We start from the raw sequence: 25,440 nt of genomic DNA, 5'->3' as shown, positions 1-25,440 counted from the left end.
TCCTTGACTCGGGCCACCGTGTGCAGCTGAAACCTTCCGGACCACACCAGCCTCACCATCGACATCGCAGAGAAGGAGACACAGGAAACTACAAGATAGTCCTGCAGAATGAGGCTGGGGAAGCAGAGGCTAGCTCAAAGTCAAGGTGGTGGATATCCCAGACCCTCCTGAAGTTCCCCTAGTCACGGAGGTGGGAGGAGACTGGTGCTCTATGACATGGGGACCCCCGATCTATGACGGAGGCTCACCCATCTTAGGTGAGTGTGTGTGGGGTGGTTTATGCTAACAAGTTGATATTCTGGTGTGGTGTGTGTATGTGATATAGAACTATGCTTTTCCCCAAAGGCTACTTCATCGAAAGGAAAAAGAAGCAGAGTTCCAGATGGATGAGGCTGAACTTTGACCTGAACAAAGAGACCACATTTGAGCCTAAAAAGATGATTGAGGGTGTCCCGTACGAGGTGCGCGTCTTTGCTGTCAATGCCATCGGCGTGTCCAAACCCAGCGAGCCATCCAAAGCCTTTGTACCCCTGGGTGAGTTCTGAGTACGCGATGTTCGCTTGGCAATGTAAATCTTTGTGGCAAAGCCAGTGAGGTGACACTTACAGTACAAAGGCGTTATCCTCTTATGTAAGCCAATACAGTTTATCCTGTGGTTATATCATATCACGATAGTGGGAGAAAAATTAAATAGCCAGTGCTGTGATACTGTGTGATAGTGCAGGCCATTGCGTGGGCTGCCCTTCCCCTTTGCAGCTGTTCCTCTGATACCTCACCGTTCCAAGCATTCCGCATTCTGACTGTGACCTCCACTGGACGTGGCCGGGGCTTTAGGAGATATTAAATATGTCTTTATAATGGCTGCCAAATCATCTAGGGCTTATAGGTTTAGGAGATCAGCCTCCCACAGGGTTCAATAGGAGTTAAACTTGATGCAGAATGTAAGAATAGACGTTAAGAGCCGCCCCTAATGAGATCTGATGAACAGATTGATGGCATACCAGCGCCAGCTAGAGGGGCGTCCCACTTACATGGGCATGGAGGTGTTTCTTAGGTATACTACATTGTATGCGTCATACTGTTCTTATGGCAATTGGAGATCCACTTTTGACAAGGCATGAAACATACTATACATGCAAGGAAATGTTTGTGTGAAGTTCAACCTTTGTAACACTCTCACACTGATTGCTCTCAGCGGTGACCAGCGAGCCCACCATGCTGGTGGTGGATGATGTCACAGACACCACGGTGACCATGAAGTGGCGTCCCCCAGACACCATCGGAGCTGCAGGCTTAGACGGCTACCTGGTGGAGTATTGCATCGAAGGAAGTAAGAAGCATTCGATTGACATGCCTCCGTCAACGAATAGACTTTGTCTTTTATAACTAGAACCCACTTGACTTTTCATGATCAGGAGAAACTCCTGGCCTGTTAATAAGTATTACCYGCTGTGTTAAGTCTATGGACATGTTCTCCACAGCTGATGACTGGAGAGTAACCAATAAGGAGCTGACAGAGAAGACTAAGTACACCATCACTGGCCTCCCTCCAGAGGCTAAGATCCTGGTAAGGGTAAGGGCCATCAATGCTGCCGGCGCCAGCACTCCCAGAACACTTCAGCACTCTATCCTGGTCAAAGAGGTCATCGGTGAGTYCTAGCCACTCTCCACTTCTCTTTTTGATGTCTGTATTTATTTTTTATTAGCAAGGCTTAAGCAACAGGGCTAGGAACATGACATTTGAAACACAAGTCCAAAGGACAAGTGTTCATGAAAGATTTACAGTGCCTTCGGAAAGTATTCAGACCCCTTGACGTTTTCCACATTTTGTTACGTTACAGCCTTATTCTAAAATGGATAAAAAATCAGCAATGTATACAGAATACCCCATAATGACAAAGCGAAAACAGGTTTTTAGAAAAATGTGCAAATGTATTAATATAAAAAACAGAAATACCTTATTTGCATAAGTATTCAGACACTGAATTGAGCTCAGGTGCATCCTGTTTCCATTGATCATCCTTGAGATGTTTCTACAACTAGATTGGAGTCCACCTGTGGTAAGTTCAATTGATTGGACATGATTTGGAAAGGCACACACCTGTCTATATAAGGTCCCACAGTTGACAGTGCATGTCAGAACAAAAACCAAGCCATGAGGTCGAGGAATTGTCAGTAGAGCTCCGAGACAGGATTGTGTCGAGGCACAGATCTGGGAAGGGTACCACAAAATGTCTGCAGCATTGAAGATCCCCAAGAACACAGTAGCCTCCATCATTCTTAAATGGAAGAAGTTTGGAACCACCAAGAATTTTCCTAGAGCTGGCTGTCCGGCCAAACTGAGCAATTGGGGGAGAAGGGCYTTGGTCAGGGAGGTTACCAAGAACCCGATGGTCAGTCTGACAGAGCTTTAGAGTTCCTCTGTGGAGATGGGAGAACATTCCAGAAGGACAACCATCTCTGCAGCACTCCACAAATCAGGCCTTTATGGTAAAGTGGCCAGACAGAAGCCACTACTCAGTAGAAGGCACATAACAGCCTGCTCAGAGTTTGCCAAAAGGCACCTAAAGACTCTCAGACCACGARAAACAAGATTCTCTGGTCTGATGAAACCAAGATGGAACTATTTTGCCTGAATGCCAAGTGTCACGTCTGGAGGTAACCTGGCACCATCCCTACGGTGAAGCATGGTTGTGGCAGCATCATGCTGTGGGGATGTTTTTCAGCAGCAGGGACTGGGAGACTAGTCAGGATCGAGGGAAAGATGAACGGAGCAAAGTACAGAGAGATCCTTGATGAAAACCTGCTCCAGAGCGCAGAGGACCTCAGACTGTGGCGAAATTTCACCTTCCAACAGGACAACGACCTGAAAATAGCTGTACAGCAACGTTTCCCATCCAACCTGACAGAGCTTGAGAGGATTTGCAGAGAAGAATGGGCGAAACTCCCCAACTACAAATGTTCCAAGCTTGTAGTGTCATACCCAAGAGGACTCAATGCTGTAATCGCTGCAAACAAAGTACAGAGTAAAGGGTCTGAATACTTATGTAAATGTAATATTTCAGTTATTTATTTTTATAAATTAGCAACAAATTCTAAAAAACAGTTTTTGCTTTGTCATTATGGGGTATTGTGTGTACTGTAGATTGATGAGGATCATAAAAAAAAAAAAATGTTTTAGAATAAGGCTGTAACGTAACAAAATGTGGAAAGTCAATGGGTCTAGATCATTTCCAAAGGCACTGTAGATAAAAATAAAAATTCCCCCATAGATTAAGTATGTATTTTTTTATGGAAATCACGTTCCACCCACATATCTGAGCTGTCCTCTTCCCAGAACCACCTAAGATCCGCATCCCCCGTCACTTGAAGCAGACGTACACTCGTAAAGTCGGAGAAGCCGTCAATCTCGTTATTCCATTCATGGTAAGGCAATAACAGAAAATGGCTCAACTACCTTCAGTGAAAGCCCTTTAGTAAATCATATTTAGTTAGATTCATGCTCCTATGCAATATGTGACATGTAGGGCAAACCCAGGCCAAAGGTGAGCTGGCTGAAGGAGGGCCAGACGGTGGACCCCACGCAGGTCACTATCCGCAACACAGACTGTGACAGCATCATCTTCATCCGCAAAGCAGAGAGGAAGCACTCTGGAAAGTACGATATGAAGGTGGAGGTGGAGAACCACGTGGACACAGCCATCGTAGACATCCAGATAGTAGGTGGGTCAARGGACACTGACAGGAAGGATATCCTGATCTCACAGTTAAAGTTGTTTAGGCATAGATCCATTAAGTATTTGTATCGGTCATTTTTACAGATTGAATCAAACAGGAAGTAGAAGAAAAACATGCTATAAGAGGGAAAGATCTCATAGTAAAGAGTTGATCGAGTTGAATGATTTTAGCTTTGTTCTGCCCTTTATTCCCTACCAAATKTTTCACAGCAGCTAATGTCTAGCACATGCAAATAAGACCCATACTGATGTTAATGGATTAATCTCTCCACTCAGACCTCCCAGGGCCTCCACAGTGTGTGAAGATAGATGAGGTCTGGGGGGGAAACGTGGCTCTGGACTGGACCCCTCCAAAGGACAATGGCAATGCCGCCATTACAGGCTACACCATCCAGAAAGCAGACAAGAAGACCATGGTATGAGTCTGCTGAATGCATCACTTAGTACTGTACTGTATGGAATCAGTATGAGGGAGAGATTTACGTCTGTATGTACTATGCATATGGAATCCAGGTGTTTGTGCTAATCAATGTGATCCCCTGTATGTTTAAACTAATCTGCTTTCTGTGTGACAGGAGTGGTACACGTGTATTGAGCACTACCACCGCACCTGCATCACCATCACCGAGCTGGTGGTGGGGAACGAGTACTACTTCAGAATCTACTCTGAGAACATGGTGGGTCTGAGCGAGGGTGCCACCCAGACCAAGGACAGCGCCCTCATCGTTAAAGAAGGTATGTGTGAGCTCCTCTGTGGGGGGGGAATACCGTATGGAGAGCAATGAAAAATATGACCAGTATGTCATCCCCCTCTACTTTCTAATATTATGGACCAACTCGTTCGAAAAGCAGATGGACATGAACCTCAGTCACTTCTTTTTTCATTTTCTTCTTTGTCTTTTGTCACAAAAGGTAACGATACATAGTGATAAAATATACATTTTTACAGAATTGGACCAGTTGCTTTCATTCAGAGATGGCATATACACTACATATCATGTTTCATTGTACTGTACTGTTAATGTGGATGTTGCAGTTTATGACCACAGATGATGAATTAAAATACTGTCTCTCCTTCAATCATGATCACAAGGGAAATTCCCCCATGATACAGCTCAGCGCCTGTATCATGTACAACCCCATTCTTCCTCCCTTCCTCCCTCTGCAGGCATGCAACTGAAGAACCCAGAGTAYATCGACCACGACTTCAAAGAGCCTCCCAAGTTCACCCAGCCCCTCATCAACACCTTCGCCATCGCTGGCTACAATGCCACCCTCAACTGCAGCGTCCGCGCCAACCCACGGGTAGGTGTAGCCCGGGTCCCAGATCTGTTTGTGCTGTCTTGCCAACTACATTTCAGCAATTGGAGTTGGCAAGACGGCACAAACAGATCTGGGACTCAGGCTAGGGTAGGTGTGTAGGACTGTACTTAGACAGTGCCTACACCAACCCTCTGGGAATGTTCTGTCCAACTAAACTCCTAGACATGGTTGTGGTATCATTGCTGCTGACGTTCAGTCCTGCCTATTAATTAGTGATTGATTTAGACATGGGAAACCAAGTATGTCTTCTCTATTGACTCTGGCCAATCAATGACATGAATTGATGAATTAGGAGCCAAACCCAAAGACTGTGCAGCCTTGAAGCCCTGAGGCTGGGACTTCCAATGCCCTGGCCTAGTGGGTCATCTTAGGCCTTTAGTCAGCCTGTTCCCCATACCCCTCTGGCCTGTTCCCCATACCCCTCCGGCCTGTTCCCCATACCCCTCCGGCCTGTTCCCCATACCCCTCCGGCCTGTTCCCCATACCCCTCCGGCCTGTTCCCGATACCCCTCCGGCCTGTTCCCCATACCCTTCCAGCCTGTTCCCCATACCCCTCCAGGATGGACCAGGTCCAAATGGTCCAGGCCCTCCAGCTGTATGCTGAAAGCTTTACACCTGCAGCCTGCTCTTTCCGACCGCCTCTCAATCACGGCAGCCTTTACACCTGACAGCTATCCTCTCTCTAACAACACATCTCTAGTCAGCTGCCAGAAGTTTTTTGTTCAGAGGTTAAAAAACTGATTAAATAAACAGACAGAGGACAACATTTGTTTAACACGTGTGCCTTATTACCATGGGCACTATGTAAATATAAGGGTTTATCTGATTAATGCACTCTTGGTTATAAGATATGACTGTTCATACACTGTTTTGATTAGGTTATCTCTAACTTGAACAGTGTATTGGCCCTCTCACTGAGAAAATAGTACAAATCCACAGACCAGTAAAACATTGCAATGTATTGAATGCTTTTGAAATAATGTACTACAACATATTGAGTTGACAAATGTTTTAATGATACAGTAGCGATGCCTTTTATACTACTTGATAAACATTATGGGTAGTAACTTGCGAAACATCCCTGACTTAATTGAGTATTGATATTTTAGAGGCTAACCTTCTCTGTTTTTGACTTCAGCCCAAAGTGATTTGGATGAAGAATAAGATAGCCATCATTGACGATCCGCGCTACCGCATGTTTAGCAACCAAGGGGTCTGCACCCTGGAGATCCGGAAACCCAGCCCCTACGACGGGGGCATGTACTCCTGCAAGGCCATTAATGACCTGGGTGATGCACTAGTGGAGTGTAAGCTGGAGGTTAAAGGTCAGTTTTGGCTGTAGGGGTACCTGGTAACCTGCGGTGTATGTTATCCACCTGTGTACAGTATTAGGTGTCGAGACTCTATGGTGACGTAGATCAGTACATAGTTTGTTTCAGTGACTACACCACCAAGGTCCCGTCCATATCAGCTGTGGTCCTGTAAGTATCCGTCGTACATATATCATAGATGATATATGCTTATATTGTCATATACAATATCCAGGGGGTTGTCATTACATCAGCCCTGCTACTCCAATGAGGAACAACGTATTACATCATGTGGCTGAACTCAATCTATGCATTTCCTTCTCATTTTAGACAATTTTGAACATGTTCATCCAGTCACAGGTGTTCATACAAGACTTCAGTAATGTCACTTGTGTTCAGCCGAATCCTGTACACCCCACTACCATTGTTGAATTTCCTACCACAACTTCAAAGTCACAACGTCAAATGTAGCATGCTTCACCAATACAGCATGGTCCAGTTCTTCCTAAGGCGTCATTACACATCAACACCTCATAACTCAAACACACGCCAATACGTATTGTTCTAGATGTAGTTCCCTTGTTAGATGAATACTATCTTGTGGCTCCATGTTTTAATGTTTCCCCTCAACAGATGGTGATGTTCCTTCAATTATGTGTTTAACTCCTCATATAAAATGAGTTCAATAACTGACCAGTATTCCCTGGAGMACACATAACTCCCCCATGTAAACATTTGGATAACCCCTCTTCTCTTCTCTCCCCCCAGTCCCCACTCAGGAATAGTGAATGTATGTTCTCACCCAAGGTAAGCTTTCATATGGTTTTGGCATATGAAGCTTATGTCATTCATTCTGCATCTGTCAAATGCCAATAATACAGCTTTTCTCAGCAGTACTAGGTAGTCTATTTAAGTTCACACCCACCCGTCTGAAAGAGTACCAAGGGAAGGAATGCAAGAGTTCAGGGCTTGCCTGCTTTAGTCAAAATGGATGTGTGATATGTACARTAACATAATAGATTATTGTGTATTTGGCTCTAGACACTTTATGGGCAGTGTTCATTGGAGCCAGTTACTTTCCAGTAACACTCTAGGGTTGCTGTCTAAAGTCAAGCGTACCCCTAACATTTCAGAAGTCTATTTTAACGGTTGGTGTGACTTGACTGCTTGTATGACCTGTGTTTCCCTGGTAACTGTGTCTGTTCCTCATCTAACATATGCCACACACAAAAGGTGAGTATCCTTCAAAGTAGTGCATTATTTTCCAGAAGTCGTTACTCCAGGGTGGTGTCCTGTACATACGTGTTATGATATTTACTGGGGTGATAAGATACAATTCATACATAGATCACTTTCTGCTGATTAAAACATAGATTATATATCTATAGTAAGCCTATATTTGACACATTAGGGTTATTATCGTTTGTGTCAATGCACCATCTATTATGTACTAGAGAAGGCAAAATCCAGTAAATGTTCCTGAGCTTCTTGGGCGCATTTTGGGCCTACTTAGTGAATGGCCATGTCATGGCTCCTATAGCTCTGCCTCYGTAAGCCTAGGCAGATATAGATTTACTTACAGACGCAAAAGTGACGTCTTGCACCTTCCCTTTACTGACACTCTATTTTCTCTCCTCTCACTGCTATCCACTTTGGTATCTCTTCTTTTTTGTACTGTATGGTGTCTCTCTTCTGTTTCTTTGTTGCAGACTCACCCTCTTTTCGCTGTTTCAGTGTCTGTTTCGATGTTGCACACTGACCCTCCGCTATTTCCGTTGGACTCTTATGATCTTCTCTCTGTTAAAGATTGATAGTCTTCTCTCTCTCTTTCACTTTCTCTCTATAGCTCCTAACAACAAACTGAGTGTCTCTCCTTTCTCCCCTAGGGGGCTTTACCTTCTCTGAGCTCATGCAGCGTGGAGTGCCTTTACACCTGATCGATAAGTACATGAGCGAGACCAAGGCCGTGGAGCAGCCAGAGAAGTAGTCGGACTGAGCAACCGCTGATACGCCTAGGATGCCCGGAAACCTGACGTCACACCACTAGTGATCTGCCTCTAACCAGCAGTCGAGGGAGGAGCTGGACTTTGGCATGGCATGCTGTGTATGGAGCTAGTTACCATAGAAGAAGCCAATTCATCACCAGCTTTGTGTCATCTCCTAGTATTCAAAAGGCTCTGTTTAAGCTCAGTTGCATGTTGGCAGTGTGTTGGCTGTAGCTTTTTATTTTAGATGAGTAGTGCGGGAAATGTATAGTAGGACGAACTGTAATTTCCACCTATGTGGACATGTTTTGTCTCTGTTGGGATTGGGAACTGTGTTTAGGGGAGGGGGCGAATGTTGAAATGTATAAACAATATGGCTTGGTGTCTGTAATGCAATGTCTTGTGATTAAAGATTTAACTTCAGAAGATACAAATATTAAAACATTTCTGATCAGGTGATTTGCAATGAGAATTTACAGTATTTCATCAGTCCCTTTAAAATGCTTCACATTAGGATTTTCTGATTTCATTTTCTGGTCTTGGAGTATGAAAAGTATAGTTGTCTGACTAATGTTGAGATTTGGGCTTTCAAACAGACAGTTATCCATCTTTTTGTTTAAGCCTTACACTGCATGACACATTGTGCTTTCTGTGCTCATACTGTACTTCATACTGTACTTGATTATATTCTTAGCCGTCAGGCCATCTGCGCATGTTTTAATCTTAAATTTGTAATGTATGACTCCTGGAATAAAATAAAAACATGTAACATATCATCCTTTTATTTATGTGTGAATACTTTCAAAAAAGGTTAATACAGTACATAATAGGAAAAAAAGACTGTATTAAGATGCTTAAAGAACACGCTATATTCACTTCAGAGCGCACTCAGAAATGTTGCAACTACAGAATAAAATGTCACAATGTTACGTTCAATGAAGCTGTAGTAACCTACTGCAGTTGTAGTTCACTGCTCCTAGCAGCCAATGGACTACATTTAATTTGAAATTCCCGGCCTCAATTCTCTTCCGGAGACTTGCTTCCTGCTGAAACGCAATTGTCAATCGCAAACGGAAAAAAGATCGACATTCATGGTTCGCTCTAGAAAAATGACTGTTCACACGTAACTGCCAAATGAGCAAGTATTTTCTGGAAGATATCAGTGCCTGAAACCCACAAGAACGTCAACAGTATCGCTGGGTGATAGGCTACTTTTCGTAGCGCCGAAGCTGAAAACAATGCCACATTTCTTGTGGCCGGAGCCGCTGTCAGCCGCACAACTCAAGCGGCTAGAGGAGCACAAATATAGCGCTTCGGGTCGATCCCTTTTCGAACCTCCTTGTCAGATATATTGGAATTGGCTGGTCCAACAAATTCCAACTTGGGTAGCGCCTAATACTCTGACTATAATTGGACTGGTAATAAATATAGTCACAACTGTAGTGTTGGTGTTTTACTGTCCAACGGCAACAGAGGAGGTAGGTGCTTTGCGACCTTGGGGTGGGGGGGAGAAACTTTCGAGTAGCCATGTAGCAACAWCCCATGACAGCATTGTAACTCTCTGAGATCATGTGTAACTTTGTTGCAACTCGAATACATTTACAGCGCTATTGTTACTTTACAACCGAGAACTTGTTCTCAACCGGCCTACCTGGTTAAATAAAGGTAAAATAATAATTAAAACTGCTCAAAGCATCAGCATATTGGGTGGAAAATGTGCACAGTCCACTAATGTTTTGTTCCTCGATAGTTTGTCTAATAGTCTATTGTTGTTGACTTAATGCATTTGCTTGATTAAAATGCCAAATAAGAGTTCGTGTCAAATTTTGCCACCATGTTTGCTCAGCCACTCGTAAATCAAGCGAATAGTAATTTGAGGTAACTGGGAGTAAGTGTGGCTGAATGTTTATTCAAGAATGTTAAAGTTAATATTACTTTATCGCAAGTTTGATTGGATCATGTAAATTAAGCAAATACAGTTGAAGTCGGAAGTTTACATACACTTAGGTTGGAGTCATTAAAACTCGTTTTTCAACCACTCCACAAATTTCTTGTTAACCAGCTATAGTTTTTTGCAAGTCGGTTAGGACATCTACTTTGTCATTTTTCCAACAATTGTTTACAGACAGATTATTTCACTTATAATTAACTGTATCACAATTCCAGTGGGTCAGAAGTTTACATACACTAAGTTGACTGTGGCTTGGAAAATGACGTCATGGCTTCTGATAGGCTAATTGACATAATTTGAGTTAATTGGAGGTGTACCTGTGGATGTATTTCAAGGCCTACAGTCAAACTCATTTCCTCTTTGCTTGACTTCATGGGAAAATCAAAAGAAATCAGCCAAGACCTCAGGGGGGAAAAAGGTAGACCTCCACAAGTCTGGTTCATCCTTGGTAGCAATTTTCAAACGCCTGAAGGTACCACGTTCATCTGTACAAACAATAGTACGCAAGTATAAACACCATGGGACCAATCAGTCTTCATACTGCTCAGGAAGGAGACGCGTTCTGTCTCCTAGAGATGAACGTACTTTGGTGCGAGAAGTGCACATCTATCCCAGAACAACAGCAAAGGACCTGGACCTTGTGAAGATGCTGGAGGAAACGGGTACAAAAGTATCTATATCCACAGTAAAACGAGTCCTATATCGACATAACCTGAAAGGCCCCTCGGCAAGGAAGAAGCCACTGCTCCAAAACTGCCATTTAAAAAATGCCAGACTACGGTTTACAACTGCACATGGGGACAAAGATCGTACTTATTAGAGAAATTTCATCTGGTCTGATGAAACAAAAATAGAACTGTTTGGCCATAATGACCATTGTTATGTTTGGAGGAAAAAGGGGGAGGCTTGCAAGCCTAAGAACACCATCCCAACCGTGAAGCACGGGGGTGGCAGCATCATGTTGTGGGGGTGCTTTGCTGCAGGAGGGACTGGTGCACTTCACAAAATAGGTGGCATCATGAGGAAGAAAAATGATGTGGATACATTGAAGCAACATCTCAAGACATCAGTCAGGAAGCTAAAGCTTGGTCGCAAATGGGTCTTCCAAATGGACAATGACCMCAAGCATACTTCCAAAGTTGTGGCAAAATGGCTTAAGGACAACAAAGTCAAGGTATTGGAGTGGCCATCACAAAGCCCTGACCTCAATCCCATAGAAAATTTGTGGGCAGAACTGAAAAAGTGTGAGCGAGCAAGGAGGACTACAAACCTGAGTCAGTTACACCAGCTCTGTCAGGAGGAATGGGCCAAAATTCACCCAACTTATTGTGGGAAGCTTGTGAATGGCTACCTGAAACATTTGACCCAAGTTAAACAATTTAAAGGCAATGGTACCAAAAACTAMTTGAGTGTATGTAAACTTCTGACCCACTGGGAATGTGATGAAAGAAATAAAAGCTGAAATAGATAACTCTCTCTCCTATTATTCTGACATTTCACATTCTTAAAATAAAGTGGTGATCCTAACTGACCTACGACAGGGCATTTTTACTAGGATTAAATGTTGAATTTTGAAAAACKGAGTTTAAATGTATTTAGCTAAGGTGTATGTAAACTTCCGACTTCAACTGTAGATAACAATAGGCATACAACTTCAACCATAGTCAGCAAATCATTAACAGGTCGAATACCTAGTTTTTAACCATGCCACGTGTTCATACTATGACATGTCATCTGCTTAGGTTGATTCTCTGAAGAGAGAGGGTGTATGTGAACCTACCCCTTTGGCTGTTTGGCTTCTTTTCCTTCCTTTGTATAGTTTGCGTTCAGGCACRTGCCTGTCGGGTATTCAGAGATGTTACAGTATGTTTATTAGTTCTACACCTTTGTCCACCCATCCCACAGTACAGATTGGAATCTCACCACTGACACAAAGTCCAGATTCCATCAAGCTCCAGGCGGGTTTGTGCAGCAGACAATTCAACAAGGGCATTTTATATGCAGCACAAGCTGTTGTCAATGCAGCCATGGACTCACATGTAACCCGTCTCTATCTGCAATCTGTATATACAGTACAGCTTTGAATAACTAGATAAAAGGGCTACCTGGCCTTGACATAAGCTGCAGCATACACTACTGTCACTGACCAACTGAAAATATGTCAAGGGTGACCCTGTATGCCTATACTCAATACAGAACTTGCCTGAGAGCCATGTAACTAAGATGACTACCTGTATACAGAAAGGGCTTTTTTTTAGGGCAGGGGTTACTGAAGAGCAGTTTGTTGTTGGTAGAGGAAGGGACTGGAAAACAGCAGGATATCTAGAAAGAGAAAAAAAAACTACTGTCAAAATAGTTGTGGTGGACAAACCAATGGGACAAACACACAGTTAGGCCAATACAGTAGTGTTGTGTTGAGAGAACACAGTTGGGCAAGTACAGTGCAGAGAGAACACGGTTGTGCAGAGAGAAGTTAGTACAGTACATTGCAACCGGTGGGCYCGGGCCCACCTACTGGAAAGCCAGGCCCATCGAATCAGATTGGGGAACAACATTTTTTAATAATTATGCTCTCTACATGTCAGTGTTCCAAACGGGACATTATTTGTCTTTTTACCTAAACATGCAAACACCATCAGATAGAATTCATAGCAAGCAGTGCACTGGAATGGCATTTAGATTAAGTGGAATGACCTTCTCTCATGGGATGGGTGGTCAAAAATCACTAACTGAAAGCCACACCCCCAATAAGCCATGAATATGACTGCATTGAGGCCTATGTCACTGTGCTTATATGGCTATACAGTGCATTCGTAAAGTATTCAGACCCCTTGACTTTTCCACATTTTCTCAAATGTATTAAATACATTTTTCCTCATCAATCTACACACAATACCCCAAATGCTTGCACATTTCTAAAAAAAAACAAAAAACATTGTCTTATTTACATAAGTATTCAGACCCTTTGTGTGTCGATTGAGCTCCGGTGCGTCCTGTTTCCATTGATCATCCTTGAGATATTTCTTCAACTTGTTGGACTTGATTYTTCAACTTGATTGGAGTCCACCTGTGGTAAATTCAATTGATTGGACATGATTTGGAAAGGCACACACCTGTCTATGTAAGTGCATGTCAGAGCAAAAACCAAGCCATGAGGTCGAAGGAATTGTCCGTAGAGCTCCGCGACAGGATTGTGTCTAGGCACAGATCTGGGGAAGAGTACCAAAACATTTCTGCAGCATTGAAGGTCCCCTAGAACACAGTGGCCTCCATCATTCTTAAATGGAAGARGTTTGGAACCACCAAKACTCTTCCTAGAGCTCCAGAGTTCCTCTGTGGAGATGGGAGAACCTTCCAGAAGGACAACCATCTCTGCAGCACTCCACCAATCAGGCCTTTATGGTAGAGTGGCCAGACGGAAGCCACTTCCTCAGTAAAAGGCACATGACAGCACGCTTGGAGTTTGTCAAAAGGCACCAATAGGACACTCCATGAGAAACAAGATTCTCTGGTCTGATGAAACCAAGATTGAACTCTGGCCTGAATGCCAAGCGTCACGTCTGGAGGAAACCCTGGCACCATCCCTACAGTGAAGCATGGTGGTGGCAGCATCATGCTGTGGGGATGTTTTTTATTGGCAGGGACTAGGAGACTAGTCAGGATCGAGGCAAAGATGAGCGGAGCAAAGTACAGATAAATCCTTGATGAAAACCTGCTCCAGAGTGCTCCGGACCGCAGACTGGGGCGAAGGTTCACCTTCCAACAGGACAACGACCCTAAGCACACAGTTAAGACGACACAGGAGTGGCTTCGGGACAAGTCTCAATGTCCTTGAGTGGCCCAGCCAGAGCCCGAACTTTACCCGATCTAACATCTCTGGAGAGACCTGAAAATAGCTGTGCAGCAACGCTCCCCATCCAACCTGAGCGCTTGAGAGGATCTTCAGAGAAGAATGGGAGAAWCTCCCCAAATACACCATGCCACTGCCGCCTTTATTTGTTCATTTGACCAACCCGTGCTTCTACACCTGCATTGCTTGGTGTTTGGGGTTTTAGGCTGGGTTTCTGTACAGCACTTTGATATATCAGCTGATGTAAGAAGGGCTATATAAATACATTTGATTTTGATTTAGCAAACAAGACAGCTCACAGTCCAGTGCCTTTTATTACAGTCAACACACCTATATTTTGGCTTTAATTAACTTAACAAATACTAAATTCTCTGAGCCTCATGGCAAAATGTGTAGAATAACATGGAGCTTCAAAACAGCACATTTTCCTCTGCCCCATGGAAAAATGTGTAGAATAGCAGGAAATGTGCTTTAAAACAGCAGTTTTYTCTTTGCCCCATGGTAACATTTTKTAGAATTTCAGAAAGTTAACTTTATTTTTGATTTATTTAGGAAAACAGCTGTCTTTATTTAAAGAAAAACAATTGTCCCACCCAAATTTCTTGAGGCCCACTCGCCAACAAATGTCTGGCTCCACTACTCGTACATTGTTGTATAGAGAGATAATTAACACTGATTGTTGGCTCACCCCTAATGTCCAGATGGCTGGGAATACTTCAAGTCCCAGTGGTAGAAACTCACCCAGTCAGGTCATCTACTTTCCTTTACCATACTTTCACTTTTTTTTTCTTACACACTCACACGTGTGTGTGTGTGTGTGTGTGTGTGTGGTGGGGGTTGGGAGGGTCATTCAAATGAATGTCATTGAAATATTTATTTATTGCGGTATCAGTGAAAGCTGTGTGCAAAGAGWGCATCGCTGTCTTGAAAGACTACAACCTGTCCTGATACTTCCAGACGAAGCATGCAGAGAAATATAGGAATGTGTTCTGAGCAGAGGGCAAGTGCATTGAAACAGTTGCTTTCTCAGTTGCAAAAGCAGCAAGGACTTTTCACAAAGCTGTATTCAGCAAATGACGGAATTGCGAGAGCTAGCTATGTACTGTCCCACAAMATTGCTAAACATAGCAAGCCATTTGATGAGGGCAAATTTATTAAAGAATGTTAATTGACTCTGCAGCAATACTTATCCCCGACAAGAAAGAACTGTTTTGAAAATGTTTCCCTGTCAAGACGAACAGTGACACGGCTAGGGTTGCACATTTTGGGGAATATTCAGAGGTGGAAACTTTCCGTGGGAATATATGGGAAATAATATTAATACCATTTTAAATATAGCTGTTTTTTGCATTGGATATATTTACCATGTCATATGGAGACAGAAACATAAACCTTGTACCTTATCATAAGTAGACATAATTGCAAATGATTAAATCCTTCCCAGAAAAAAAATCTATTTAGTTACGAATTGAAATKTAATTAAATGAGTTGACTCTTCACATGGGATGATTTCATTGAACAACAAAAGAAAGGGATATTGAATGATCCATCGCATCTCCCAAAAACATTTTCAACATCTGTAAAATGATAGTTTAGACACTAAAGCTTTGGTTGTCTTYCTCTCAGGCTTCCGTGTCTTCTCCCTGGACCTCCTCAATGTCCACCTCTTGAACATCAGACTCTGAGGCCTCATCTTCACTGTCACTTTCCAACCTTGTTGAGGATGGCTCATTGTCAGGCTCAAAAAGCCTCAAATTTGCCCGGAAGGCCACCAATTTTTCAACCCTTGTATTGGTCAGCTTGTTGYGTGCTCTAGTGTGTGTGTTCCCAAACAAGGACCAGTTGCGCTCTGAGGCGACTGATGTTGGTGGGATTTGGAGGATGATGGAGGCAACAGGGGAAAGGGCCTCAGATCCACAAAGTCCCTTCCACCAGGTGGCTGATGAGATATGTTGTCACGACTGCCATATTGCATCTCCATACCAAAGCCCTTGCTTGGAAGTGTACTTCGCCAGACTGCCAAGAACTTTGTCCTCATCCAGGCCAAGGTGGCAAGACATGGTAGTGATGACACTGTAGGCCTTGTTGATCTCTGCACCAGACAGGATACTCTTGCCAGCATACTTGGGGTCCAACATGTATGCTGCGGCTTGTATGGGCTTCAGGCAGAAGTCTTCAAGCTTTTCGATGTATTTCAGAACTACAGTTTCCTCGGCTTGGAGCAACAGTGAAGTGGGCAGGGCAGTACGGATTTAATCTCTTACATCTGCAAGCAGAGTCTGAACATCAGACAGGATGGCATTGTCTCCCTCAATCTGTGCAATGGCTACTGCTATAGGTTTCAGGCTCCTTACCACTCTCTCCCAAAATACATCCTTCAGGAGGATCCTCTTGATGGGGCTGGCCATATCTGCAGACTGTGATATGGCCATTTCTTGGAGAGACTCCTTCCCCTCCAGGAGACTGTCAAACATGATGACAACACCACCCCCAACGGGTGCTGCTGGGCAGCTCTTATTCTTCTCACTTTGCTTGGTGAAGTAGATTGCTGCTATAACATGACCTTTCACATACCTAACCATTTCCTCGGCTCTCTTGTAGAGTGTATCCATTGTTCTCAGTGCCATGATGTCCTTGAGGATTCAATGCATGAGCAGCACAGCCAATGGGTGTGATGTGAGGGTAGGATTCCTCCACTTTAGACTAAGTAGCCTTCATGTTCACAGCATTGTCTGTCACCAGTGCAAATACCTTCTGTGGTCCAAGGTCATTGATGACTGTCTACAGCTCATCTGCAAGGTGGAGATCAGTGTGTCTGATGTCCCTTGTGTCTGTGCACTTGTAGAATACTGGTTGAGGGGTGGAGATTATGCAGTTAATTATTCCTTGTCCACGAACATTCAACCACTGATTGCAATAGTCTGCTTTCTCTATGATTTGCTTGACCTTCACTTGAACTCTGTTGAACTCTGCATCCAGCAAATGAATAGATAAAGCATGTCTGGTTGGAGAAATCTCTTTCGATACACATTGCCTGTGAGCATCAGAGGTGAACCAGTTGCACACACAGCTCGAGCAAGACATTCATCAGCATTTCTCTGACTACRTTCCTCCATTGAGTCACAAATACTTCTGATTCCAGGAGGCCCATGAACTGATGCTATCGATAAGGTGTCTGATTAATCATTTTCACCTCGAAAAGAAGTAGAGGGACTTTTGTCAGAGGTTGTGAGCACTGAGGGAACTTTATGCACTTGGCCAGATGATTCTGCATCTTTGTTGCATTCTTCACATATGATTTGGCACAGTATTTGCAAATGTACACAGCTTTTCCTTCTACATTAGCTGCAGTGAAATGTCTCCACACATCAGATAGTGCCTGTGGCATTTTCCTGTAAAAATGAGGGGGAAAACACATACAATTCCATGTACAGATAATTAGTTAAGCTGTTAGATTAAACATCTCCTTTTGTAAGATAAATGTTTTAAAATGAAACATGTATGGAAACAGGTGAATTAACACTCCTCAGTTAGCAGGCGCAAGCAAGCTGAAACCCACATGGTAGCAAAAACTAACTAGCAGAAATTGTTAACCAGTTAGAAATGATTTAAACACACTTTGCTGTAGGTTACTATTTAATAGTTAACAGAATATCATGTATGTCATATAAAATATATTCACCCCACCCAGTATTGTAATCAAAACTTACCAGAAAGCATGTAGTCCTTGGCTCAGACAGTGTAGTAGTGTGGGCTCAATAGCATCTCATTAGTGTGCAAGATCTTGAGAATCAGCTGTACATGTGATGGAAGAATGCACTGTGCATGTTGAGATTTGCAATTCCATTGAATTGGGGATAGTTTAACCAAAATATGCCACAATACCTAGAATTGCCTTGTGTAGTATCTCTCAAAAAAGGTTCACTGTTTTAAGCTAACTTTTTTTGATGAATTTAAGCAAAATTCCCCAAATTCCAGGGCTTAACTTCCATAGAAAATTCCGGAAATTTACCAGAAAGTTTCCGACCCTTTGCAACCCYAGACACAGCGTGTTGAAGACATTGCAGAGAATATGGAACAGCAGTTGAAAAACAAGGTAAAGGATTTCACCTATTTCTCCTTGGACCTGGATCAGAGCAGTAATGCACGTGACACGGCGCAGTTGTTGATATTGTGATGAGGCATAACTCCAGACTTTGAAATTACAGTCAATGAAGGGCAAAACCACAGGGAAATATTTATTGGAGGTTAATAAATGTGTGGTAAAGCTGGGACTGAGTTTTGAAAAGTTATCCAGTGTGACCACTGATGGGTGCCCAAACTTGACAGGAAAACACATTGGCCTTTTGAAAAGGATACAAGATCAAGTAGCTGAGCTGAACCCAGATCAGAAAATAATTTTCCTACATTGCATTATTCATCAGGAGGTGCTCTGTAAATGTGTTCTGAAAATGAGCCATGTTGTGGATACAGTCACTAAAGTGGTAAACTTCATAAGCGCAAAATCTTTCAACCACAGGCAGTTTGTCGGGTCATGCAGATCACCCTACCACGCAAATGTAAGATGGCTGAGTTTGGGGAAGGTGCTTAAAAGGGTGTGGGGACCTGAAGTCGGTGATTGCTGCGTTTTTGCAAATGAAAGGAAAATATGTGGATTTCCCTCAACTGCAAGATAAAGAATGGTTGGCTGATTTTGCCTTCACCGTGGACATCATGGCTGTCATGAATTAACTGAATTCCAAACTACAAGGGAAGGGCCTTTTTGCACATCAGATGTACAGCCTTCTCAAAGCCTTCAAGTGAAAATTACTCCTCCTGACCCTCCAAGTAGAAGCCAACAATCTCACCCACCTTCTGACCCAAGTATACGTCGCTGCAGTGTGCTTTGAACGGTGAGTTTTCTCGTCGTTTTGAGGATTTCAAAGTGTTGGAAAATGACATGCTGTTGGTTTTCTCTCCTTTCACCTTCAATGTGGATAACGCTCCTACTGACCTGCAACTTGAGCTTATCGATCTTCAGTCTGATGCAGTGATTGGATAACTATTCAAAACAATGTCACTGACGAGGTTCTATGCATCTTTCGATGAACAACACTTTCCAAACATTAGGAGTCATGCTCAGAAGATGTTTGTACTTTTCGGTTGACCCAATGTATGTGAACAGACATTTTCAGTGATGAAATTAAATATATAAATATCTCCCGGGTGGCGCAGTGGTCTAGGGCACTGCATYGCAGTGCTAGCTGCGTCACCAGAGTCTCTGGGTTCGCGCCCAGGCTGGGCTGTCGCAACCGGGAGATCCGTGGGGCGACGCACAATTGGCATAGCGTCGTCCGGGTTAGGGAGGGTTTGGCCGGTAGGGAGGGTTTGGCCGGTAGGGATATCCTTGTCTCAGTATGTAAAAATGTAATAAAATGTATGCACTCTACTGTAAGTCGCTCTGGATAAGAGCGTCTGCTCTTGGCCGGTAGGGATATCCTTGTCTCAGTATGTAAAAATGTAATAAAATGTAATAAAATGTATGCACTCTACTGTAAGTCGCTCTGGATAAGAGCGTCTGCTAAATGACTAAAATGTAAATGTMAAAATGTAAGTCAAGGCACAGATCATCTATGACTGACTCTTAGCAATCCTGCGYATAGCGACGTCAAACTATACCTGACTTCACTGCTCTAGTCAATGSCCATCAGAGACTTCACTCCTCACACTGAGTATTTTAAATGTCATTTTGAGCTCTCTGGGGTTTTTTGTGCATACCCGTTAACCAGAGTTCTGTCCGTGGTGCTGAATGCACAGTACTTTTCCCTCCGTGTAGTTCATTGCAATTTTAATAATGAAAATACCTACCAAAAGGAGAACATGGATGTGGTTTATTTCTGTGCATGTTAAAAAAGTAAAATAAGTAGCATATCTGGATGTGATTTACAGTAGATACATCTACTGTCAACATAGTCATTCCCATGATGTACAATCCTGTAATATGCTTCTGGCCGGCGATGGCAAAAATATATTATAATGTGGCCCTCCATGGCAAAAATATATTTTAATGTGGCCCTCCGTGGAAAAGAATTGCCCAGGCCTGCATTACACTGTTTTGCCTTTCAAATAATTTTCTACAAAACAGCTGTAGTAAGCATATATTTTAGGAAATGTTAGACAATGTATTATAAGATGTCTGTTAGAGAGAACAAACCCATGTTGAGGTAAATAGTCAAACATCTCAACTTGTCAAACACAAGCAACTCTCTGTTTTGCAAGAAGTGACTCAAAATAAGATAAACAACTTTCCCCAGTGTGTCATGGCTTTCTTCAATCTTCACTGATTTGGTAATACACCCTGCATCTCATGTATACAAGTCTGTTTACGCAGAAGACAAAGACCGAGACCTTTCCCTTCAAGGGGGAGGGTGGAGGAAAAGTTTGTCCTAGTTGAAATAGAAACCAGGTCATTCCATCCCCTTGTTTAATCAAATTTCTCTCCCTCCCTTTCTCGCTCTCCCTCCTTTCCCCTCCCTTCCTCTTTCCAGGCTCCAGCATGGGCCTTCATCCTGAGTGCGTTGGGCCTGTTCATCTATCAGTCGCTGGATGCCATTGATGGGAAGCAGGCACGGAGGACAAACAGCAGCTCTGCGCTGGGGGAGCTCTTTGACCACGGCTGTGATGCTGTCTCCACAGGTGCGGGCCCCAAAAAAATGTTTTTTGCCTGTTAATTTGTGGTGCTTTGCAGTACCTGACCAAGTGTGTATTTCAAGCAGTGAGGCTTCCCTGTACTTTTGTCTGGACTAGACTGCATTTAGTGTTTAGAGTCATAGCAACCAGTGTGTCATATTGACTGACAACATACATTGTTCTATGCCTCAGAAGTATAACACATTGTTACTCATTAGTTCTCATCTCGTCTCTCTCTGTTTGTCTCTCTGTCTGCAGTGTTTGTTTCTGTGGGAACATGTATATCCTGTGGGGTAGGAAGCTACCCTGATTGGATGTTCTTCTGTGGCTTTGTGGGGATGTTCATGTTCTTCTGTGCACACTGGCAAACCTATGTTTCCGGAACGCTACGCTTTGGCCTGTAAGTAGGAATGATGCCCAATTATATTATTTGTTTACCTGTTGCTGGGCAGATAACGACTGTTTGTTTTTGACGTAGTACTTAAGTCTAGTCCATCATGTTTCATAAAATATACAGTCTGGTTCTGATCTCTCTCCACCCAGGGTTGATGTGACAGAGGTCCAGATTGCCATCGTTGTCATGTATGTGATGTCAGCTTTTGGTGGAGTGGCCCTTTGGGACTACAGGGTATGGCTTCAATACATTTATCCATCCATGCACACAAACCTAACACACACTCCCATACCCACTCATACACWCTCTCTCTTTCCTTTTCTGTCAACTAAGCTGTAGGATTTGGAAACTTGGGACGTTTTACACCAACATTTGTCACTGTGACAACACAAATTTTACACCAACATTTGGCACCATAAGACATCACAACCAATCCTTAACATGTACTGTATAACCAATCAACCAACCAACCCCACAACAACAATCTACTAGTTATTAAATAGTCCTTTTGTTTCACTTTCACTCTGTGCAGCCTGTGGAGGCTTAACGACTAAACGCCACAATCAGAAGTGAGAAGGTAATTATGGGTAGCTAATCCACYGTGGCGTAACCATGATCACATGATCTGGCTAGAGAAAAGCTGATGTCTCCACGCAATATTATTGGCTTCTCCTCCCATCATGGCCTCAGCAGCATGCCCCGCCCACCCACAGCTTATTGGTGTAAACAACGCTAGCTGTTGCGACAGAAGTTGATTAGTTCTGTTAACTGAAACTCTTGGTTGTTTTACCCTCCTGTAGTTGCCCATCCTTGGGGTGAAGCTGTATGCCTTCCCCATCTTGGGCATCATTGGGGGAGCCGTGTTCTCCTGCTATAACTACTTCCACGTCATCCTCAACGGGGGCGTCGGCAAGAACGGCTCCACTGTGGCTGTAAGTGTTATGTAATTACGTGTTTAGTGAACTTTTTGGGTTGATTAGTGTTTTTGATTACACTTAAGCCTAAACAGCTGATGTGGTAGTAAGATGTTGCATATACAGTGTYTTCAGAAAGTATTCATACCCCTTGACTTATTTCACATTTTGTGGTACAATGAATTTAAAAAACATGTTTTCACATTTTTGCTAATGTAATATTAAATGAATTGCAGAAATATCTCATTTACATAAGTATTCATGCCCCTGAGTCATTACTTTGTAGAAGCACCTTTGGCAGCGATTACAACAAGTCTCTTAAGAGCTTTCCACACCTGGATTGGCAACATCTGCCCATTTTTTTATTTTATTTTTTATTCTTCAAGCTCTACCAAATTGGTTGTTTATCATTGCTAGACAACCATTTTCAGGTCTTGCTATAGATTTTCATGTAGATATAAGTCAAAACTGTAACTCAGCCACTCAGGAACATTCACAATCTTCTCGGTAAGCACCTCCAGTGTAAAGGTCGACCGATTATGATTTTTCAACGGCGATAGCGATTATTGGAGGACCAAAAAAAGCCAATACCAATTAATCTGCCAATTTTTTATTATTATAATTTTTATTTTACTTATATTTATTTATTTGTAATAATGAGAATTACAACAATACTGAATGAACACTTTTTTAAATTTTTACTTAATATAATACAGAAATAAAATCTATGTAGTGTCAAATAAATAATGAAATGTGCTCAATTTGGTTTAAATAATGCAAAAACACAGTGTTGGAGAAGAAAGTAAAATTGCAATATGTGCCATGTAAAAAAGCTAACGTTTTAAGTTCCTTGCTCAGAACATATGAAAGCTGGTGGTTCAATATTCCCAGTTAAGAAGTTTTAGGTTGTAGTTATTATAGGAATTATGACGCGTAGAATATTTCTCTCTATACCATTTGTATTTCATATACCTTTGACTATTGGATGTTCTAATAGGCACTTTAGTATTGCCAGCCTAATCTCAGGAGTTGATAGGCTTGAAGTCATAAACAGCGCTGTGATTCAAGCATTGCTAAGAGCTGCCGGCCAACGCAGTAAAGCTTGAATGAATGCTTACGAGCCTGCTGCTGCCTACCACCGCTCAGTCAGACTGCTCTATCAAATCATAGACTTAATTATAATATAATAAACACAGAAATACAAGCCTTTGGTCATTAATGTGGTCAAATCCGGAAACTATCATTTCAAAAACAAAACGTTTATTCTTTCAGTGAAATAAGGAACCGTTCCGTATTTTATCAAACGGGTGGCAACCCTAAGTCTAAATATTGCTGTTACGTTGCACAACCTTCAATGTTATGTCATAATTATGGAAAATTATGGAAAATTTGTTCTCAACGAGCCAGGTGGCCCAAACTGTTGCATATACCCTAACTCTGYGTGCAATRAACGCAAGAGAAGTGACACAATTTCCCTAGTTAATATTGCCTGCTAACATGAATTTCTTTTAACTAAATATGCAGGTTTTAAAAAATATTTACTTCTGTGTATTGATTTTAAGAAAGGCATTGATGTTTATGGTTAGGTACATTCGTGCAACGATTGTGCTTTTGTTAAATCATCACCTGTTTGGCGACGTAGGCTGTGATTCAATGATAAAACTAACAGGCACCGCATTGATTATATGCAAGCATGACAAGCTATTTAACCTAGTAATATCATCAACCATGTGTAGTTAACTAGTGATTATGTGAAGATTGATTGTTTTTTATAAGATAAGTTTAATGCTAGCTTGCAACTTACCTTGGCTCCTTGCTGCACTCGCGTAACAGGCGGTCAGCCTGCAACACAGTTTCCTCTTGGAATGCAATGTAATCGGCGTCCAAAAATTACCGATTTGTTATGAACTTGAAATCTGCCCTAATTAATCGTCCGACCTCTACTCCAGTTTATTATGTTATTCTGAAATGGACTCCATTTTCTTCATATCATGTTTCTTTAGACCTGTCTAAAATAAATWATGSATTTATTGTGAAGGTGTAGGCTATACTACATGGATTTATTAGACTATTTAAAATGTAGATGTTCCAAAGGTCTGTATCAGTGGCTTGTGTGGAAGCCAGGAGATACTAAATGTGTTTGTTAATTAGCAGTCAATTACCGTGAAACCTGCAGTTATTTGCTTGACAATCACCGGCTGATGAAATTTCGTAGTGACTAAATGTGGAAAAACTCAATGGGTGTCAATGTTTTCTGAGTGCTTTCAAGTTATGTATCCAGTAGGTCCCTCAGGTCCTCTGGCACTGGCCTTTTAACTATCCCAAAGCCTAGGACCAAGAGGCAAGGAGAGGCAGCCTTTAGTTATATGCCCCCAGCCTCTGGAATAGCCTGTCTGAGGGGGGCTGAAACAGTGGACATATTTAAGAGGTCTGAAAACACATCTTTTTAGCTTTGCTTTTTCTTATGGTGCTTTTTAGTTGTTCAGTTTGTTTGTTGTGTAGTAAATATTTCAGCTTTTATTTTCATWGTTTTTTTTATTCGTTTTTTTTACTGTAATTTACATTGCGTTGCATTCGATGTCTGAAATGTGCTGTATAAATAAAGTTTGATTTCATTTGAAGGCACTGTACATTTTAGGACAATCAACAGTTTTTGGGGCTTCTATTCTAGGTTAACAATTCAAAGTTATTTATTATTTTGCTGTGTGTCCCTTAGGACACGAGTGTGCTGGCACCAGGTATGCACATCGGCCTCATCTTCACACTGGCCTTCATCATCTTCAAGAAGTCATCCAACAAGCTTTTTGAACTGCACCCCTGTCTCTACATCCTAACTTTCGGCATGGTCGTCGCCAAGATCGCCAACAAGCTAGTTGTGAGCGCTCCATTTAATATAATAGTCTTCACTTTCTTACTTTGCTGTCATCTCTCAATCTATTAATATCTCTAGTCTACTGACTCTACTGCCTGAAGGGAAATTCATTTTTAAAAAAATTGTCTGTCTGGAGTGTATTATCAAGCAAGCAATGAATACTTTTCCTCTCATAAATGGGACCTCCATATGTAACAGTGAAAGCCATACCAGTATTTACCTTAGCTTATTCATTAGCCCTGCTCCTCCTCCTCCAATATATGTATGTTCCTTTTGTGTTCCTCTGTCCTTGTCAGGTGGCCCACATGACTAAGAGTGAGCTTTATCTCCCAGACACGGCTTTCATCGGGCCTGGCCTCCTCTTCCTCAACCAGTACTTCAACAGCTTCATCGACGAGCACATAGTCCTCTATATCGCAATGGTGAGTTCTCACC

General features: G+C 42.5%; 2 protein-coding genes across 2 annotated transcripts in view; both read left to right on the top strand.

Annotated features, from left to right (window-relative positions):
* The window catches only part of LOC111955825 (myosin-binding protein C, slow-type-like), a 38,374-nt gene extending 29,243 nt beyond the window's left edge, over positions 1-9,131 (top strand). Inside the window, 11 exon segments of the mRNA XM_070436485.1 lie at positions 146-257; positions 346-534; positions 1,196-1,330; positions 1,482-1,649; positions 3,338-3,426; positions 3,528-3,723; positions 4,014-4,153; positions 4,313-4,472; positions 4,906-5,042; positions 6,199-6,385; positions 8,257-9,131. Coding sequence (XP_070292586.1) covers positions 146-257; positions 346-534; positions 1,196-1,330; positions 1,482-1,649; positions 3,338-3,426; positions 3,528-3,723; positions 4,014-4,153; positions 4,313-4,472; positions 4,906-5,042; positions 6,199-6,385; positions 8,257-8,357 — 1,614 coding nt within the window. The 3' untranslated portion in view covers positions 8,358-9,131.
* Positions 9,132-9,385: 254 nt separating this feature from the next.
* Positions 9,386-25,440, top strand: part of LOC111949339 (cholinephosphotransferase 1) — an 18,032-nt gene continuing 1,977 nt past the window's right edge. The window contains exons 1-7 of the mRNA XM_023966432.2: positions 9,386-9,833; positions 20,684-20,831; positions 21,084-21,225; positions 21,369-21,453; positions 22,020-22,151; positions 24,850-25,008; positions 25,302-25,427. Of these exons, the coding sequence (XP_023822200.1) occupies positions 9,594-9,833; positions 20,684-20,831; positions 21,084-21,225; positions 21,369-21,453; positions 22,020-22,151; positions 24,850-25,008; positions 25,302-25,427 (1,032 nt within the window). The 5' untranslated portion in view covers positions 9,386-9,593. The remainder of the gene's footprint in view (positions 9,834-20,683; positions 20,832-21,083; positions 21,226-21,368; positions 21,454-22,019; positions 22,152-24,849; positions 25,009-25,301; positions 25,428-25,440) is intronic.

This window comes from Salvelinus sp. IW2-2015, linkage group LG3, assembly GCF_002910315.2.
Source record: "Salvelinus sp. IW2-2015 linkage group LG3, ASM291031v2, whole genome shotgun sequence".
Classification (NCBI taxonomy): domain Eukaryota; kingdom Metazoa; phylum Chordata; class Actinopteri; order Salmoniformes; family Salmonidae; genus Salvelinus; species Salvelinus sp. IW2-2015.
Note: the sequence above shows the minus strand (reverse complement) of the source record. Positions and strands in the feature narration are given on the sequence as shown.